Here is a 19,405-nt window from a genome sequence, read left to right as displayed (position 1 = left end):
GACCGCAGCGCATGTGGTACTTGAAACTCGTTTTCAAAGCACGCGGCAGTGCGCCACAAGCAGCCGACGCGGCCGCTGAGACCACGTGATCCTGCCAAGCACGTCACGCCGACGGTGGCGCCGGCGTTTCCAGTGGTGGGCCTCGAGGCCAATACGAGCCGCCCGCTGTGATGGCTGTTGAAACAGCGCACGCGCCAGCGATCGCGACCGCGCCCTTGGATTCTAAGTTCAATGTTGCTCCTCGCACGACACTCCCGCTCCCCCCATCGCGTCTTTTCATGGTCGTTAAAGACGGGCGGGGCGTTTCCTGCCTGCTCTGACGGCAGGCCTCCCAAGCGGGGTGATGTTATCGCATGCACCCTTCGAGCGACGGAAATGGGCCGGCTCGTTTGATCTCTGCTTCGGCCGCGTTCGTCGCCCCAGCTCGAGCGCTTTTACCCACAGTATGACACACGATGCGCGGGGGATCTTATCAATTTCGACTTCATACGGGAGAGACATGACGGAGACAACGATGACAAAAACCCGTCGAGACTGTCCATATATAATTGCTATCGCAATAAAACTTTCATACTTGCCACTTGTGTGCCGTTAACGGAACCACGGGGTGGAGCGGCAAACGTCAGAATATCTTGCACGAGCACGTGACGAGAAGCTCTTACCTAAGTGACGTCAGGGTACAGCAGGAACCGAAAGTTGCTTTTAAAAACGTATTGTAATTAATTTTTGAGGGAGCTTACGCTTACAAATCCATTTTCTAGGCTCTTGAGGACTTGGCCTTTCACTTAACGCAAAAAATGACAGATGAAAATTTACGTGTGCGTAGGCCTTTAAATTCGTCAGGTGCTGACGCTTGAAAAGGCAGGATGAAACTGTTAGGTCTACTCTCGGTGGTCTACTCCAATAAGCTCTTCCTTTGCAGGCGGATACACAAAGAATGCTAACATAGGAGAAGGAGATTGATCTGGGCGAGTTGGTGTAGCATACCGGAAAGCTTAACGCTGTGCAAAACACACGAGGACTAGAAAGGAACACTTAAGCAGACAAGTGCAAACTAACATAAACAAATTGTTGATCGAGATGGCCAATAACCAAAATAGAAGAGAAATTCTAGTGTTGCCGCTGCCTTTAATATCTACCGCGTACACAGCCAGCTTACTGTACGTCGATATCTTCATTGCTTACATGACGCATCGCAATGCCCCAAACAGTGGTTCTTCATCACGACAAAGTCTTCGCACAGGTCCCTGATGTCGGAACAACCTAGAACGCATATAGAAAAACGGGAAAGGTAACGTATTCTGTGGTATTCAGCGAAGAAATTTTGCAGTGATGATATGTAGATTTTAATGGCGTATGAGCCAGGTGTGACCAAAGAGCTCCATGACTGATAATGAGGTGCTAACGGTGAGAAACGATTTGCGACGATGGGATGTAGTAGGCTGTTAAGCGGGCTAAAAACACGAACTATATCGAAGCGCAATATATATATATATATATATATATATATATATATATATATATATATATATATATATATATATATATATATATATATATATATATATATATATATATTGCCACGCCCAGTTCTTGTCTTGTTTTGCTGTATTCGGGTTTGACCGGCAGGGACGGTTATCAACGCTCGACGCTGTCGGCGAAGTAGTGTTCCAGAAGCGTCGCGATTGTAGTAGATCGGTTTGTTAAGATTGCGCCTCGCACGCGAACGTTCCAGCTTTGTCTAGAGATTACGCCGCCACCAGCGATATCGCTGGAAAGTTCGATAGCGCCTGTATAAAAGCCGACGCGCTTGACTGCTTGTCAGTTGATCGACGGACGACGCCCTGTTCGCCGCTATCATTGTACAGCGTGTATTGCTGTAGTTCTAGTTCTCATTTTCCGGCCACAAGTTCGGCCAAATAAACAGTTTCATCCTGCAAACGCCGACTGCTGTCTTCGTCGACGTCACGACCACGTGACATCTGGTGGAGGTGCTGCTTCATGATCTGGACGCCACCGCGGAGCGCTGACCCAAGCCCAAGCCGCGAAGAAGACGACTCTAAGGACAACCCGGATCCTCGAACCAGGCGCCGGCAGAAGGGACTACAACCAGAGTACGGACTCCTTCCCGAAAACGCCAGGCAGCCGAAGACCGTCACATCGACCGCCGAGACGATGACAGACCCCCTGCCACCTACAACGGTCGTGATGCAGCCACCCAGGGAGCCGCCGACGTTCCGTGGTTCGCCATGTGAAGACCCCGAGACCTGGCTCGAGACCTTCGAAAGGGTCTCAACATTTAATAACTGGAACTGCGAGGACAAGCTGCGCCACGTATACTTCTACCTAGAAGACGCCGCGAGGACGTGGTTCGAGAACCGAGAATCCGCCCTACAAACATGGGATCTATTTCGGACGACGTTCCTAAGCACGTTCACGAGCGTGGTCCGCAAGGAACGGGCCGCGGCTATGCTGGAGACCCATGTGCAGCTGCCCAACGAAAATATTGCCATCTACACGGAAGAGATGAATCGCCTGTTTCGACACGCCGACCCAAGTATGCCCGAAGAGAAGAAAGTGAGGTTCCTCATGCGGGGTGTCAAACAGGAACTCTTCGCTGGATTGATAAGGAACCCGCCGAAGACGGTCACTGAATTTGCATAGGAGGCTTTCACGATCGAGAAAACGCTTGAGATGCGAACGCGGCAATACAACCGCAGCTTCTCGGCTACAAGCTACGCCGACGTTCAAGCCCTAGGACCCGCCGACCTGCGTGAGACGATTCGGGCAATCGTGCAAGAAGAGTTGCGGAAAATTCTACCTTCGTTGCAACCTCAAGTAGAGTCCATCGCCGACGTCGTGCGCCAGGAGATCCAGCATTCACTCGGCGCGCCTCAGCTAGCAGAGCCGCAGCCGCAAGCTATGAGCTATGCTGCTGCAGCCCGCCGTCATGCTCCTCCTCCACGCCCCCGCCAAGACACCACACCGCCGCAGTACCGTCGCCAGACGCCGCCGCCGCCACCGACGCCCTACCGACCACCTGTCGGCCAGCGCAACACCCCGAGGAAGACCGATGTCTGGCGTGCCCCCGACAACCGCCCGCTCTGCTACCACTGCGGGGAGGCCGGCCACACGTACCGCCGCTGCCAGTACCGTCAGATGGGGCTACGCGGATTCGCCGTCAACGCGCCGCGCCCGCAGCCAGGCGAACGGACGCGCGACATTGACGACTACCTCACCGGAACACAGTGGCAAGAACGACGACCTTCCCGCTCGCCGTCGCCCGGCCGCTACATGTCACCGCACCGCCGACCGTACACTGGCCCAAACCGGGGCCGGTCGCCTAGCCCGTATCCGGAAAACTAAGGGCAGCAACCGATGGAGGTGCGGTTGCTGTACGACGAACTGCCGAAGATCCTCCACCGCCGACGACGACGCCGCGACGAAACCTTCAGAACACGACGCGAACCAGACAGACCCCTGACGACGAAATCTCGCGGACTGAAGAAGACCCGGCGACGCAAAATGGAAGCAGCGGAACACACCGACGCAGCCGTGACCCCAAGCCACGACCTAACTGCAACGCGAGACGACGAACTAGCGACCTCGACGTTCTTATCGACGGCCACAATGTCACATCTCTCGTCGACACCGGAGCCGACTATTCTGTCTTCAGTAGACCGTTCGCCACCAAGCTGAAGAAAGTAAAGACCGCTTGGAGTGGACCCGAAATCCGAACAGCTGGAGGCCACCTGATAACGCCGATTGGTGTCTGCACGGCGAGAGTCACCATCAATAACCGGACTTATCCTGCGAGCTTTGTAATCCTACAGAATTGCTCTAGGGATGTGATACTTGGAATGGACTTCCTAAGTGACCACGGCGCCGTCATCGACCTGAGGTCTGAGTCGATAACGCTAACCTCAGACAAAGCGCTCCCGCCCCACGCGACGCCAGGGAACCATGCATTGAACGTTATAGAAGAGCAGGTGACCGTTCCACCGCGCTCCAGCGTCATTATTTCCGTCGGCACCGAAAAACCTGCGAACCTTGAAGGCGTCATCGAGGGCGATCAACAACTACTCTTGAACCGTCAAATTTGCGTCGCACGAGGTATAGCCGAGCTGCGCGACGGTAAAGCAAAGGTAGTGCTGACAAACTTCAGCCACGAATATAGGCACGTCAACTTTGGTACGACGGTTGCCTACATCGACGAATGTGTAGCCGCCAGCGATGCTTTCGCCCTCTTCGATGCTGCCGAACCTGCTTCAACGAATCGAGGTCCCAAACCAGATTTCGACGTCAACCGGAGCCTTCCGAAGGTCAAGCAAGACCAGCTGAAAACCCTGCTCCTGCAATACAAGGACTGTTTCTCGTCGTCATCGCGGGTCCGACAAACGCCCCTTGCTAAGCACCGCATTATAACAGAAGAAAATTCTCGACCACTCCGACAGAGCCCCTACAGAGGTTCGACGCGAGAACGTGAGGCCATAAAGAAACAAGTCGACGAAATGCTACGCGACGACATCATCCAGCCTTCAAAGAGTCCGTGGGCGTCACCCGCGGTGTTAGTGAAGAAGAAGGACGGGACACTGCGCTTCTGCGTTGATTATCGGCGCCTGAACAAAATCACGAAGAAGGACGTGTACCCCCTCCCACGGATAGACGACACCCTGGATCAACTACATAACGCGACGTACTTTTCGTCGATGGACCTCAAGACCGGCTATTGGCAGATCGAAGTAGACGAAAGAGACCGAGAAAAGACCGCTTTTATAACACCCGACGGCCTCTTTGAGTTCAAGGTCATGCCTTTCGGTCTTTGCTCGGCACCTGCGACGTTCCAGCGCGTCATGGACACCGTGCTGGCTGGCTTGAAGTGGCAGACTTGCCTTGTTTACTTGGACGACGTCGTTGTGTATTCCTCGAACTTCGACGAACACCTCCAGCGACTTCAATCCGTACTTCAAGCAATAAAGAACTCCGGGCTCACCCTGAAGCCAGAAAAGTGCCGCTTCGCGTACGAGGAGCTCTTGTTTTTGGGTCACGTGATCAGCAAGACTGGAGTGCTCCCAGACCCGCAGAAAACAGCTGCCATCGCCGCTTTCCCACTACCCACCGACAAGAAGGCCGTGCGCCGATTTCTCGGCTTGTGCGCCTATTGCAGACGTTTTGTCAAAGACTTTTCACGGATCGCCGAACCACTAACGCAACTCACGAAGACCGACGTCGAATTCAGGTGGCAAACAGCGCAAGTCGAAGCATTTCATGAACTGAAACGACGCCTGCAGACGCCTCCGATACTTGCGCATTTCGACGAATACGCCGATACAGAGATTCACACCGATGCAAGCAGCATAGGACTCGGCGCCGTCCTTGTGCAGCGGACGGGCGGACTGGAAAGGGTTATCAGTTATGCAAGCCGGTCGCTGTCTAAAGCAGAGGTCAACTATTCCACAACAGAAAAGGAGCGCCTCGCCATCATCTGGGCTACGTCAAAGTTTCGCCCCTACCTCTGCGGCAGGCCCTTCAAAGTTGTGAGCGACCATCACGCCTTGTGTTGGCTAGCTAACTTGAAGGACCCTTCAGGTCGCCTCGCACGGTGGAGCTTAAGACTTCAAGAATTTGACATTACTGTCGTGTACAAGTCCGGAAGGAAACACTCCGACGCCGACTGCTTGTCTCGTGCCCCCGTCGACCCACCACCGCCCGACCACCAGGATGATGACAGCTTCTTGGGAGCCATGAGTGCCGAAGACTTCGCCGAACGACAGCGAGCTGACCCGGAACTGAAGGGTCTAGTGGATTACCTGGAGGGCAGGACCATCGCTGTCCCAAAAGTATTCAGGCGAGGATTGGCATCATTTTCCCTGAAAAACAACGTCCTCGTAAAGAAGAACTTCTCTCCGGCCCGAGCCAGCTACCTTATCGTTGTACCTTCGGGACTGAGACCAGAAATTCTGCATGCCCTGCACGACGACCCGACGGCTGGACACCTCGGACTTTCCCGAACGCTCGCACGAGTACAGGAAAAGTACTACTGGCCGCGCCTTGCAGCCGACGTCACTCGCTACGTAAGGACGTGCCGAGACTGTCAGCGACGGAAGACACCGCCCACAAGACCAGCAGGCTTCCTTCAGCCGATCGAGCCTCCTCGGCGACCATTCCAGCAGATCGGGATGGACCTCCTGGGGCCGTTCCCAACGTCGACTTGCGGAAATAAATGGATCGTCGTGGCTACCGACTACCTCACCCGCTACGCCGAAACAAAAGCCCTGCCCAAAGGCAGTGCCGCTGAGGTAGCAAAGTTCTTCGTTGAGAGCATCGTCCTTCGACACGGCGCCTCGGAGGTTCTCATCACCGACAGAGGTACGGCGTTTACGGCTGACCTAACTCAGGCGATCCTGGAATACAGCCACACAAGCCACCGCCGCACCACCGCGTACCACCCACAGACCAACGGCCTCACCGAGCGTCTAAATAAGACCATCGCCGACATGCTGGCCATGTACGTCGACGTCGGACACAAGGCGTGGGACGCCATCCTTCCGTACGTGACCTTCGCGTACAACACGGCCGTACAGGAAACGACGCAGATGACGCCGTACAAGTTGGTCTACGGACGGAGCCCGGCAACGACGCTCGACGCCATGCTACCAAACGTGACCGACGAGGAAAACATCGACGTGACCACCTACCTACAGCGCGCCGAAGAAGCACGACAGCTCGCCCGCCTACGGATCAAGAACCAGCAGACGACTGACAGCCGCCGCTACAACCTTCGAAGACGCCACATGGAATACCAACCCGGTGACCGTGTATGGGTATGGACGCCAATACGCCGACGAGGACTTAGTGAGAAGCTTCTTCGACGATACATCGGACCATACAGGGTACTTCGATGCCTCGGCGCACTCGACTATGAGGTTGTCCCTGACGGCATTACGAACTCTCAGCGGCGCCGTGCGCGACCTGAAGTCGTGCATGTCGTGCGCCTTAAGCCGTATTTTGCGCGTTAGCGAGCCTGGGCACTCTATTTTTTTTCCTTTGTTATTGTAATTTATTTGTGTATGCACTTGTTTTTTTTCTCTCTTCTATGTTCTTTCACAAGCATCGGGACGATGCTTTTTCAGAGGGGGGCAATGCCACGCCCACTTCTTGTCTTGTTTTGCTGTATTCGGGTTTGACCGGCAGGGACGGTTATCAACGCTCGACGCTGTCGGCGAAGTAGTGCTCTAGAAGCGTCGCGATTGTAGTAGATCAGTTTGTTAAGATTGCGCCTCGCACGCGAACGTTCCAGCTTTGTCTAGAGATTACGCCGCCACCAGCGATATCGCTGGAAAGTTCGATAGCGCCTGTATAAAAGCCGACGCGCTTGACTGCTTGTCAGTTGATCGACGGACGACGCCCTGTTCGCCGCTATCATTGTACAGCGTGTATTGCTGTAGTTCTAGTTCTCATTTTCCGGCCACAAGTTCGGCCAAATAAACAGTTTCATCCTGCAAACGCCGACTGCTGTCTTCGTCGACGTCACGACCACGTGACAATTTATATATACATATATATATATATATATATATATATATATATATATATATATATATATATATATATATATATATATATAAAATAACGGCAGTGAAACATGTACGAATCTATGAGTGTTTAATGAAGGACGGGTGGTCATAGAAATATTACAGTGTTACGTCCTCTACGGAATAACGCGCCAGTGCAGTTTCTCTTTCCATTGGTGCGTCGTGAAGGACAGTAGGATATTGTAACAGGGGTGGAAGCCGACTCTAGTGTTTCGGAGCAGGGCTGGAAGCCGCCAAATGACTGCCTTGGGGCTACAAATAGCTGTTTTGGAGCAGCTTTGTAGCACGAATTACTATTTTGGAGCCCCATCGGAGCAACAAATTTGTAATGTTGTAGCAGAGAAAGTGGGTTTTGGAGCGGTCGCCATCTTAATAACACCTAAATGAGAAAACTGTCGGTTTCAAGCAACACAAATACTAGGGCAGAAAAGTTTATGTACCAAAGGAAAATTTCTGCCGAAAATTGAACGTTCTTCTTCCCTAGCGACTAAAAGAAGAAATCTGATCAATCTTATCTGTAGGGAACTGTAACGACAGTAGAAGTTCTAGCAACGACCGGGGCGAAAGCACAGCGCAATAGCAATAGAGATAAATGAACTGAGAATAAGAGGTGTGAAATACGTAGCAAAAACAGTATATCGCAGTACAGGTTAAATTGAACACTCTAAATTAGCGCAAACAATAGTGACAAATTGAAACTTCACTTCTTCATTGAATGAAGAAGCAAATGGATTGGTTTGATTTGGTCTAGCACACCTGCATACCTGCCAACTCTGGCGATTTGTCCGGGAAACAGCGGTATACATATGTCCAATGTTGCCTGAGCAGAAACTACGATTGGCCACATTTCTGGAATAACTTCACTTAAACGTCGTTTGGTGAGGAAAAGTATAGAGGCACTCGCTCGCTGGTGCAATCACTACCATCAAAGCGCGATGAAAGACAATGAATGATTGGTCGGTGTAACCAGTGACATAATCGGGCCGGGGCGAAGTGGAGGCCGCAACATACACCAGGAGGGGAACGACGCGAAACACTCAATCGACCAAAGTGGTGGAATAGATGCGAAGGCTTCAGTTATACATTTGATTTCTTAAACGCTATAATTCTATCAAAGTCTTTCCTCACTACAATGTGAAAAAGTGGAAGCAGCTTACCGAGGAGTTGCATGGTGCGCTCCAATTCCTCCCTAAGTATCTGCAGCACTCGGTCGACACCTTGCTTTCCCTGCAAAATCAAAGTGGTGTTGGGGAGTAAACACGTCAGAAAAACATCCACGCAGCATTTCACTTGGGAGTTGTACAGATGATGCGTAAACGTATAGCTTGATTGTGCGTTGCGGCAGTCCCTAGAACGCTGTTTTCGGCCTGAACCAATACGGCGTCAGTGAAGTTCGGGTGCCCCTTTCTCCGGTGTGAACCGAGAAAGCCGGATGACAGGAGACTTAGACTGGGTAAAATGCAGTTCATTTATTCAGGATGCGCACTTGGCACGTTCCAAAATCCGTCTCTCCCCAGATCCTCCCCTAGCGTCTGTTAAAAACACTGCTGCACGGAGTCTTCGCAAGTTCATGCACGGTGCTCTCGAGTGAAGGTAACGTTCACGCGGTTCGTGCACGGTGCTCGGATGCCTCCAGCCATTGAGATCTGCAACACCATAGTCGTCGGGTCATTTAGCTCAGCAGAGTCGCCGTCCGTGGCGAGCACTTGAAGTCCTAAATCGGAGCTCCGTACTCGTTGAGTACACGCTCGCTGCCGTCTCTGTCCGAGTCCCCCGCAATGGCTTGCGCCCGCCGCACGGTTGAACGAGGCGCTGACAGAGATGTTCCGGCCAACACGACTATGCGTTTCCTAAGGCGCGCTTCCAGGAAAACACCGCTGACGCAAGGTGATATACCTGCCAACCCCCAGCATTCGCCCGCACCTCGGTTTTGTTTACACGAGTCGCAGGCGCTGCATTGCTCCGCCCGACAGCGTCTTTCACCTTCTTTCCAGGATTCGAGAGCATCTGGAACGGCCCCCTCCCAAGGCGCATCCAAAGACAAATGAAACACGCGTTTAGCATCTAATTTTCCGCAAACACTAAACATTGCCTATGGGTAAAGTACTCCATAGAGGTTTTACCTCTCGTCTTTTAGAGGGCTTTCCACGAAATTTAATTAAACCTTCATAGAAACTAGCTCTCGTTTTACATTTGCTTTGTGCCGCTGGTTCAAGGCATTATTATAGCTGAGATATATTCATATCCTGCAAGCGTGATTGAGTAGCCCAGAAGTTAAGACACCTGCCTCGCCCCGTGGGGACCCGGGTTCCAATTAAGATCCCCCAAGAGACGTTATTCTGTTTTATTTATTTATTCCTTTACGGCAATGCTCAGGCTTACGTGGCAGAGGCACATACCGTACTCTCGTTGAGTTGACATAGAAATACTTGCGCATTTAAAATTCAGTACCTATACTTAACGGTGAATAAGCGAGAGATATCTTAGCATCACGTCGTGCGATGAGGCTGAGCAAGAGATTTATACAAGAGTGACCAACAGCGCCGCCGGTAGTGGTGTAGGTCCGTACATCCACGGTTTATGCATGAGGTGCGTGAGAGTGGCGCTCAGTGTTGCGCAAAAATCATCACGCGTGTGAACGCGGTTCCTTGCACGTGCGACATTCTTAAAGAGCCCCCAAAAGCACTAAGTTCAGAGACGAGTTAGTGATTCCTTCAGTATACCCTTCCTGTAGACGCTATCTTCTCCTCAGGTACAGAAGACTGAGGCGCGAAATACATTTCTTGAAAAAAGGGAGAAGCAGAAGAGAAGACAGAGAAGCGCCAACTACCAACTGTTTAATGACAGACTACGAAAGGTACAGTAAAAAAAAGGAAACATTTCCGCGCATGCGTGAACAGGGGACATCAGACGTGCAGCGACATGGTCAAACCAACATGGTATCTAGGAAGCGCATTTCTGTCGAATACAAAGATATCGAAGTGTCACTGTCACAATCAGAGCCTTTCTTTTTTATATAGAAAGCTTCCAGCATGTATTTGTATTTCGCGCCTCAGTCTTCTGTACCTAAGTAATACTTGCACCAACTAGCCCAGAAGCATGTCCTTTTGGAATATCTTCTCCTCGCCCACTTACTTTTTCATAAAACATATGGACAATGTCGGCACTAAGCTTCGAGCCTATCAGGATTTCGCGCTTTTCCACGACGCGCTGTTATCTCAGCTTGCGCAGTCAAAAACGAACAAATTGAAGTGATATCAGTTGATCAAACACGACAGTCATGCGAGACAAGGAAGAATAGGCGTGCAACTACACGGCAAAGCAGAGTAGGAAACAATTCACAATAGATAACCTATGGACCAATCGAGGGTTTATTTCCTCATGACGTCACGTGAACAGATTACAGGCGTCACGAGTTGTGCCTAAAGGACAAGAAACGCAAGCAGAGAATAACGCGCTTCTTTTTGAAGAGATGAAAAATTCACGAACACTGGGTGTCGCCGCAGCCGACGTTTAGACAAGCGGATAAGTCCGCTTGTCGAGCGGACTTGTTAGCTCCGGCAACGCGCCGTTTCTAGCAACACGCTGAAGTGCTGACAAACCTCTGTCGCTGCCGGCGGCAAGTTATCATTTTTGACCACTTTACTTTCTTCACATTAGTTTCCCAATTATTACAAATAACATCCTCTATACTTTCCTTGGCATTATTGTCTGCTAGTTCTCAATACTAAAGGAAAAAAAGACAACTTACGTCATAGGCGAGTCCCCAGAGCACCGGCCGTCCCACGAAGACCGCCCGTGCTCCGAGCGCGAGCGCCTTGACGACGTCGCCACCCGTGCGTACTCCGCTGTCTAGGTACACCTCCATCTTGTCGCCCACGGCGGCCACTACCTCGGGAAGGATATCAATCTGCAACGGGTATTTCAGTGGGTTTCAAATATCAGAGGAACGTTGAGCATTGATTACATACTCGGATTCCGGCGCGGCAAGGCTACACGCATTTTTATTGCTGGACGCCACCATATTGCGAGCATAACGTATATACACTCCAAGAAATAGATGCATGACCTGTCGTTTATGTTCATCACGCACTCGTGTCACGCCATACTAATTTTGGTGTATATCACGTAAACAAAACGTCCGGAAGCGCACCATGACAGTGGCATGTAAATCATACCGTACATGACATGCATAACATTACCCGCATGTTAAGACCTCTCATTTATGTTCGTCATACAGTCACATCGCGCAATACCAATTTTGGTGTATATCAAAGGAGCGAAATGACCACGAGAGCACCAAGAGTAGAACATGTAAATCATGTCATACATGACATGCATGTCATAGTTTTCATGTTACTACCTGTTATTCATGTTCTTCATACAGTCACATCGCGCAATACCAATTTTGGTGCATATCAATCTAGCGAAACGGCCACGAGTGCGCCATGAGCATGGCATGTAAATCATGTCGTACATTTCATGCATGTCATGATTATCATGTTACCACCTTTCATTTACGTTCGTAATACAGCGGTGTATACCAAGCTAGCAAAACGGCTGGGAATGCACTATGAGCGCGGCATGTATATCATGACATACATAACCTGCATGTCATGATTTCCATGTTACCACCTCTCATTTACGTTCGTCATGCAGTCGCGTCGCGCAATACCAATTTTGATGTATCTCAAGCAAGCGAAACGGCACGAGTGCGTCATGAGCATGACATGTAAATCATGTCGTGCATGTCATGCATGTCATGAGTTTCATGTTACCACGTCTCATTTACCATCGTCATACAGTCGCTTCCCACAATACCAATTTTGGTGTACATCAAGTTAACGAAGCGGCCGCGAATGCATCATGAGCGTGGCAATTAAATCATGACATACATGACATGCATATCATAGTTTTCATCTTACCAACTGCTATTCATGTTCTTCATACAGTCACATCGCGCAACACCAATTTTGGTGTATATCAATCTACTGAAACGGCCGCTAGCGCATCATGAGCGTGGCATGTAAATCAGGTCGTGTATGACTTGCATGTCATGATTTTTATGTTACCACGTCTTACTTACGTTCTTCATACAGTCGTGTCGCGTAACACCAATTTTGGTGTATATCACGCAAGCGAAACGGACGCGAATGCAACATGAGCGTGGCATGTAAATCATGACATACATGTCATCGATGTCATAGTTTTCATGCTACCACCTGTTATTCATGTTCTTCATAAAGTCACATCGCGCAATACCAGTTTTGGTGTATATCAATCTAGCGAAACGGCCGCGAGTGCGCCATGAACGTGGCATGTAAATCATGTAATACATGACATGTATATCATGATTTTCATGTTACCACGTGTCAGTTATGTTCGTCATACAGAAATGTCTCGTCATACCAGTTTTCGTACCTATCCCTTCATTTAAACGGCCGCGAGCGTTCCGAGACCATGTCATGTAAATCATGCTGCACATGACATGTGCGTCATGATTTGCATGTTAGGAGCTGTCATTATGTTCGTCATGAACTCTTGTCACGCCGTACCAATTTTGGTATATATGAAAATAACGGAACGGCCGCAAGTGCCCAAAGGCCGTGGAATGTAAATCATGCTGTTGATGACATGCGTGTCATGATTTTCATGATATGACCTGTCATTTATGTTCGTGATAAGGCCATGTTATGACACACCGATTTTGGTATACATTCAATTAACGGAACGGCCAGGGAGCCCAAAGGCCGTGGAATGTAAATCATGCTGTTGATGACATGCCTGTCATGATTTTCATGATATTACCTGTCAGTTATGTTCGTAATAAGGCCATGTTATGACACACCAATTTTGGTATACATCCGATTAACGAAACGGCCTGGAGAGCACAAAGTCATAGGCGGCTAGATAGATAGATAGATAGATAGATAGATAGATAGATAGATAGATAGATAGATAGATAGATAGATAGATAGATAGATAGATAGATAGATAGATAGATAGATAGATAGATAGATAGATAGATAGATACGCTCAAAGTCGCATTAAATGCTTCGCATTTAATAATCGAGTATTTGGGGAGTAATTCTGCCACACAACAATAATCGTCATCCAGCTTGTTCGCGCTTCCTTTCTTGAAAACCCGGCTCTCGTCACTATCCTATCAAGAATGCTATGTCCCGTTGATAACGCGCGGGCCGTTCGTGACCGAGAAATGCCGCGACCGCGGTGATAACGTGAGGAAAGCACGAGAGGTGGATGACGATTATCGTTGTGTGGCAGAAATACTCCCCGAGTAATCGATCTTTTCTTAGAGTGTATGGTCCGGATGTAGTGCTGGGGCGGCATTCCGAGACGATGAAATTTAGCGGCACTGTCACTTTTTCGAGTTCTCACGAAATCCAGCGGCAGGCGCGTTCGGCCTTCTGTGGCTCGCAGATTTTTCGCACGATTCCAAAAGTGATAAGGCAGTAGGCAAGAAACAATGTCGCTCGTAGATGCCGACCCGCCTGGTGCCTGCCTGTCTCGTGAAACGTCGCTGGCATTTTGCCATGTGTGATCGGAACAGAATATAGACGATTTTCCGGAGCGGCGCACGGGCGCTGCCATGTTTGATCACGTGATCGTAACTGGCCTTCCCCCAGCCACTTGCCCAGCCAACGCATTGGGCCAGCGAAGCGGCCGTGGCCGTACCGGCCGTACTACACAAGCTGGTTGCTCCAGGGTGTAAGCAAGTCACATGCTTGCGCAGCAAAACATAGTTCTACATGCAATCGCCTCAAAGTTGGAAACGTTGAGACATTTGCGTTTGTTTGGTACGTACCACGCCACAACGATAAGCGATATGTTTATTCTACTTCGTATTTATGGTGTATGCCTTTAATTGTTGTATTAGCAACCGCCAGTAGCTGGGGTTACAAGCCAACATGGCAGCACCCATGCAGACGCGACAGCCCGCTTCGATCCGAACTGGCGCTTGCTACTTGCCCGTTGTCCTCCCAGCAATAAATGAATGGCAAAATCGGCCATCGCTTTGAGTCAGCTCACGCTGGAGAAAAAGCGTCAGGCATGCATTGTCTTTATTATTGCGATCAGCTGCGTTTATTTAGCCATGCCTGCTAAGCCTTGCCTCCGACAATATGAAAATGAATCTTGGAAACACTGCAAAATACCGACGAGAACATTGCTCTCGAAGCTTCAGGACGCGAATATAAAGCAAATAAATGTGTAGGTTTTGAACTTACGGGCCACACAGCGCAGGACGACGACGTGATAAATTCGAGGCGGAAGGAAACTGCATCCACAGGTGCCGCCTTGTTGACTTTTCCGGCGCTGCCGTCTGCTGGCTTGTACTCGCGTGCGCGCAGACGCTATGGGAACGCCGAGCAGACGACGCGACGCGGATGGAGACATATTGAGGAGCGCTGCGAAAGGCCACGGCAGGGGGATGGCTATGAAGATGGCCACGGCAGGGGGACGGCCACAGTGCGGTAGCGGCATATAGTTTTCATTGAACAAACCAGCTGCGGAAAATCGTCTATACGCCCTCTGGCATCTCGGATCGCACGGGAGGCTGCGCAGCGAACGCGCGACAGCAGGCCTCGGAAAGTCTCAAGTTCCAGCCATCGCCGAAGGGGGCGAAAAAATCGACCCCGTCGCAGCTAAAAAAAAACCATAGTGGCTCCGTTCAAATCTGCCCTCGGGAACGCCAAAAAATCCGCCAGAGGCGCCGTAATAAAAGCAATATTTAAGAGAAATACAGCTATCATTTCCGCATAAAAGTGCTTTTTCTTGCGTAACTAAAAGTAATGTTTGAATGAGGAGTAAATTTGTTGTTTAATGATTGAAAACATGGACTGCCACGTGACTTCTACCCCGAATTTCTCAATTCAAACGTTTTGGCGCGAGATTTCCGGTCCCGGTGGCACGTACGGCCACGACTTCGTAAGCTGCGGTGCAAACTTTGTAAGCCGTAGTCCAATGCTTATGGTGTTCGCCTGCTGACCCGAAACTCGTGACTGAATCTCATCTGAGGAGACCGCGTTTAGATAAAGGCGAAAATATGCAGGTCAGGTACACACTGAAGATCTCCAGGTGGTCGAAATTGCCGGAGCCCTCAACTACAGTGTCCCTTATTATGACATCGTGGTTTTGGAACGTAAAACCCTAGAAATTATTACTTTACTTTGTTAGCTGCAACACTGAAGTGTGAGCAGCATTGCAGGGCGACATGAGTTTAAGTGTTATTGAAGCGGTATGTTGAAGTGGTGTTTGCTGGAGAAAATTAGCCCGTATGAGAGGGAGTGACCTTCGCTGTAAATGGCATTAAATTTGCCGAGCGACAGGCGTATAAGTTTCTGAGGTGTTGCGCCCAAAACAAGGCCGCCGTAGTGGAGGGCTCCCAAAATTTCGACCATAATGGGTTTTTTACCGTGCACTAGCGCTTGCACACGTGTCTCGGACGTTTCGCCTCCATCGTAATGCGAAGACTTAGTAGTGTGGTAAACTCTAGGTAGAGTTGGGTCGGTCAACAGGGCAGCTCTTGGCTGAGCCCCACAACAACGCTGTCGTCTTCATCCAATCGGTGTAATTTCGTCCCCAGTGCCAGAGCGACATTAACCCATACCCGTGACCAAATCGAAATGGCAAGCGAGTTCTGCGACACGTAGAAATCTGCACAAACGTCTCTGGTGGTCGGCAACACCCGGCTGTCCCTCCCCCATTCTCAATTAGCACCTGAATGCAGCTTGCTTCACTTCATTAGGGGTAATTTTGTATATTTGATGACTGGCACGTATGTATGCCATGTTAGGGAACATGAAATGTAGGCTAATGTGGGTTAGGTCTTGACACGAATGATGGAATAATTAAATATAACCGTGGTTAATAAACTTCGCCATGTGTTCTTGAATATTACGAAAGTCTGCGTGCCGTTTTTATTTTTGAGGTTAAGGAGTGTAACGGTGGTGTGCCCATGTACAGCAGACGTTCCGCAAGGTAGAGGTACAGCGGCAGCCGTGAATTGGCATATTTGCCAATGTGACCGCCGTTGAATTCTGGGCATCGCCATGGCAACGCTGGATATCTCTGCCTTGTCGCTCACCGCTGACGGCCGGCGCGCGGTAACGAGCAAGTGGACCGTCGCTGTGACCAGTGACGAAGCGCAAAAACTGCGTCGCTGTGCCTCCGGTGCCGCAGATAACGCGCAGAATATGCGCAGTTATCGTCTGATGGTTGGCAGCTGGTTTGCTGCTCCCCGTTTTCTTGCGAATTCTATCGTTAATGTCGTCTAAAATACGCATTAAACTTTTTTAATTCACCGATGTCATCAACTTGCAATTATGGTGGACAGTCGCTGTGCTGCTGTATGGTGCCGCAGGAGCTCTGATACCGGCGAAGGCATCAGTTTCCACAGGTTCCCCGACGATGGCAGGTACACATACTTTCAAGCTCAGCGTTTTTCTTTCTGTTTTGTGACCTTGTTAACATATCACACTTCACTGTTCTCGCTTTTGAGTTTTATGCTAACACGCGTGGACATAGCTGCGTGTATTTTCGAATTTCTGTTGTGTTAACGAGTACGGCTCATTTTTTTTTCTACTAAGCGGCTCAGAGTTGTATGACAGGCTTGCTGACGAGATGGTATTACCCTTTGCTATCCCACTCCTTCTTGATCTGTTTGTCATGTGGGTGGAATGCGGTGAGAATAGCCTTTCGACATGACCATTCCCTTCTGAAGTTATGAGAGTATAGGTTGCTCATTCACGCATTCCGAAAGTGGCGCGTCTAGTAGGATTTCCCACAGCACCTCTTGCAGATGTTGCACTGGTGTGTCTATCAGCTGTGGTTTTTTCCTTTGTGCACTGGAACGGAGACCAGCACACATGCTTAGTCAAAGGTGTGCAAATTTTATTGCCGCGTGAGAGTAAACACCCTCAAACATTTCAGGCGTAAGGTGAACCTCACGAAATGGGCCATGCTTGTTTGCTAAAATGTCAGCCAAGCAGCAGAGATTCATCAGTGGTCCCCAAAATAAAATAAAAAAAAAAGTGAGCATTTTCAGCGCATAGTATATTTCCTTTTCTTATGCGTGAATATCTATTTGTTGGCATTTGCATTCTGATGCTTTCATCCATATCCAAGTTTGTGCAGTTATGTACGTTAGCCTAGATTCTGCACATGTGCAAGGGCTTGTGCTTTCTGTGCGCACATTGTTTTTCGTCACTGATTGTGACTGATTAGGGTTTGTATTTATCGTGCACGTGTTAAAATGCTCATGTTTTTTGCCACTCTGTCGACCTCCGCTATACTTTGATTTCTTTGCGTGAACCTGCTCGGTGTTCTCAGCCTGACTGCAATATGTGTATTAACAACAAACCCGGGGGTCTTCAGGCGTACTCGTTGAAACCAAGTACTGAAACTGTAGCCAAAGAAATGCTGATGCTTTATGCCGTCCTACAATACAATAAGCAATAAGCAACGGGCAACACACGCCGTCTAATTTGTTTTAACAAGGGACTTTTGCCGCTTGCTCACTGTCAATAAAGATTATTGTTCGTTCTACTCACTCGTGAATTGTTCTTACTGGTTGCCAATGTACGCCTTTCGGTTCCATGTAACCTTCGTACGCACAGGTACTGCGTTCCGAAGGTCGCTTTGGCGTGCTGCTGGGCGTATCGACGCGCTTAAAACAGGCGGGCGAAATATAACGAGACATCCGTAGCCCTACGCGAATCCGGCCTCTTTCGTCCACTTCTGTTTAAAAAGGATAGCTATACAATAAAGAACCAGCCGAGGCACCCGCGTATGCGCATAAGCAACCGGTACGGAATAAAAAAGGCAACCATTTGCTTTTTTTCTACCGAAACAAAAAACAATAAATTTTGTTTTCCGCTTCCTGTTTACGCAGCGCCATCTCTTGGGTGCCTTCGGTAGTTCCATGCGCTACCGCTGCTTATCTTTCGTACCGTTGTCAAGGCTACAGTTTCCCTTCTCTAAACTGGTTCTTTATTCTATGGCGAGAGTTGATAGGGTAGAGCAAGTTCTCGCTCTTTCCTGAAAGATCTCAAGCTGAATTTTTCAAATTTTCACTGTGTGAATGTTATTCGTATTTTGTAGTTGTCGCGCCTTATATGTTAAACTCAGAAGTGTTGCAGCTGGAACAATACTCATCCGCAACGTCGCCAGGGTTTCATATGTGCATTCGTGAGGAAGCTTAGCGTGAACACAGGAGAGCGTGTCATTCGGTGATATCAGTGGCAGCTACCTATACCACCGTGAGGCTTGGCGTGCAACTCCTAAGGGAAATTCTACGTGAATGAAAATCCACGTAGAATCTCCTTTGGGAGTTTTCTCAGTTATGCGTAAGCGTACAGTTCTATCGTGGGAAAGACCACGTCGGCGGCCTTTCATAACAGAACGTTGCCTTCGGGCAGCATCGTCACAGTGTCTTCTTGCACTGCTGCTACTATTACCACAACAACAACAACAACTACTACTATTACTACGTATATTTCAAGCAAAGCTTGAACTCGGCGTAGTCACTTCATCTGTCGTTCGAGGAAGGCGATCTCGGCATCCTGCAGGTTAAGCGAACGCTGGCTGGTGAAATGGTCCACTATCGGCCGATAGAGAAGGCTTTGACTATCTCCCTCTTTGTGTTGTATTTTCTGCCAGTACATTACCGCCATCTGCCCAAAAAGAGGCTTACAAATGCTGGCGTCCGCATTTGTTAATGTTGCCGTCACACCGACGGCAACGCTGACTTGCGTTGCCGTCGGTGTGACTGTGAGTGAGTGATTGAGTGA

The 19,405-nt window shown here is 49.5% G+C and overlaps 1 protein-coding gene across 1 annotated transcript in view; it reads right to left on the bottom strand.

Moving 5' to 3' along the window:
• Positions 1-971: 971 nt before the first annotated feature.
• Positions 972-19,405, bottom strand: part of LOC119406584 (2-Hydroxyacid oxidase 1-like) — a 26,856-nt gene continuing 8,422 nt past the window's right edge. The window contains exons 5-7 of the mRNA XM_037673320.1: positions 11,347-11,505; positions 8,753-8,822; positions 972-1,263 (exon numbers count right to left, since the gene is read on the bottom strand). Coding sequence (XP_037529248.1) covers positions 1,175-1,263; positions 8,753-8,822; positions 11,347-11,505 — 318 coding nt within the window. The 3' untranslated portion in view covers positions 972-1,174. The remainder of the gene's footprint in view (positions 1,264-8,752; positions 8,823-11,346; positions 11,506-19,405) is intronic.

This window comes from Rhipicephalus sanguineus, chromosome 10 (genome assembly GCF_013339695.2).
Source record: "Rhipicephalus sanguineus isolate Rsan-2018 chromosome 10, BIME_Rsan_1.4, whole genome shotgun sequence".
Lineage (NCBI taxonomy): Eukaryota > Metazoa > Arthropoda > Arachnida > Ixodida > Ixodidae > Rhipicephalus > Rhipicephalus sanguineus.
The sequence above is the reverse complement of the archived record's forward strand: the minus strand, read 5'-3'. Positions and strand labels throughout refer to the sequence as shown.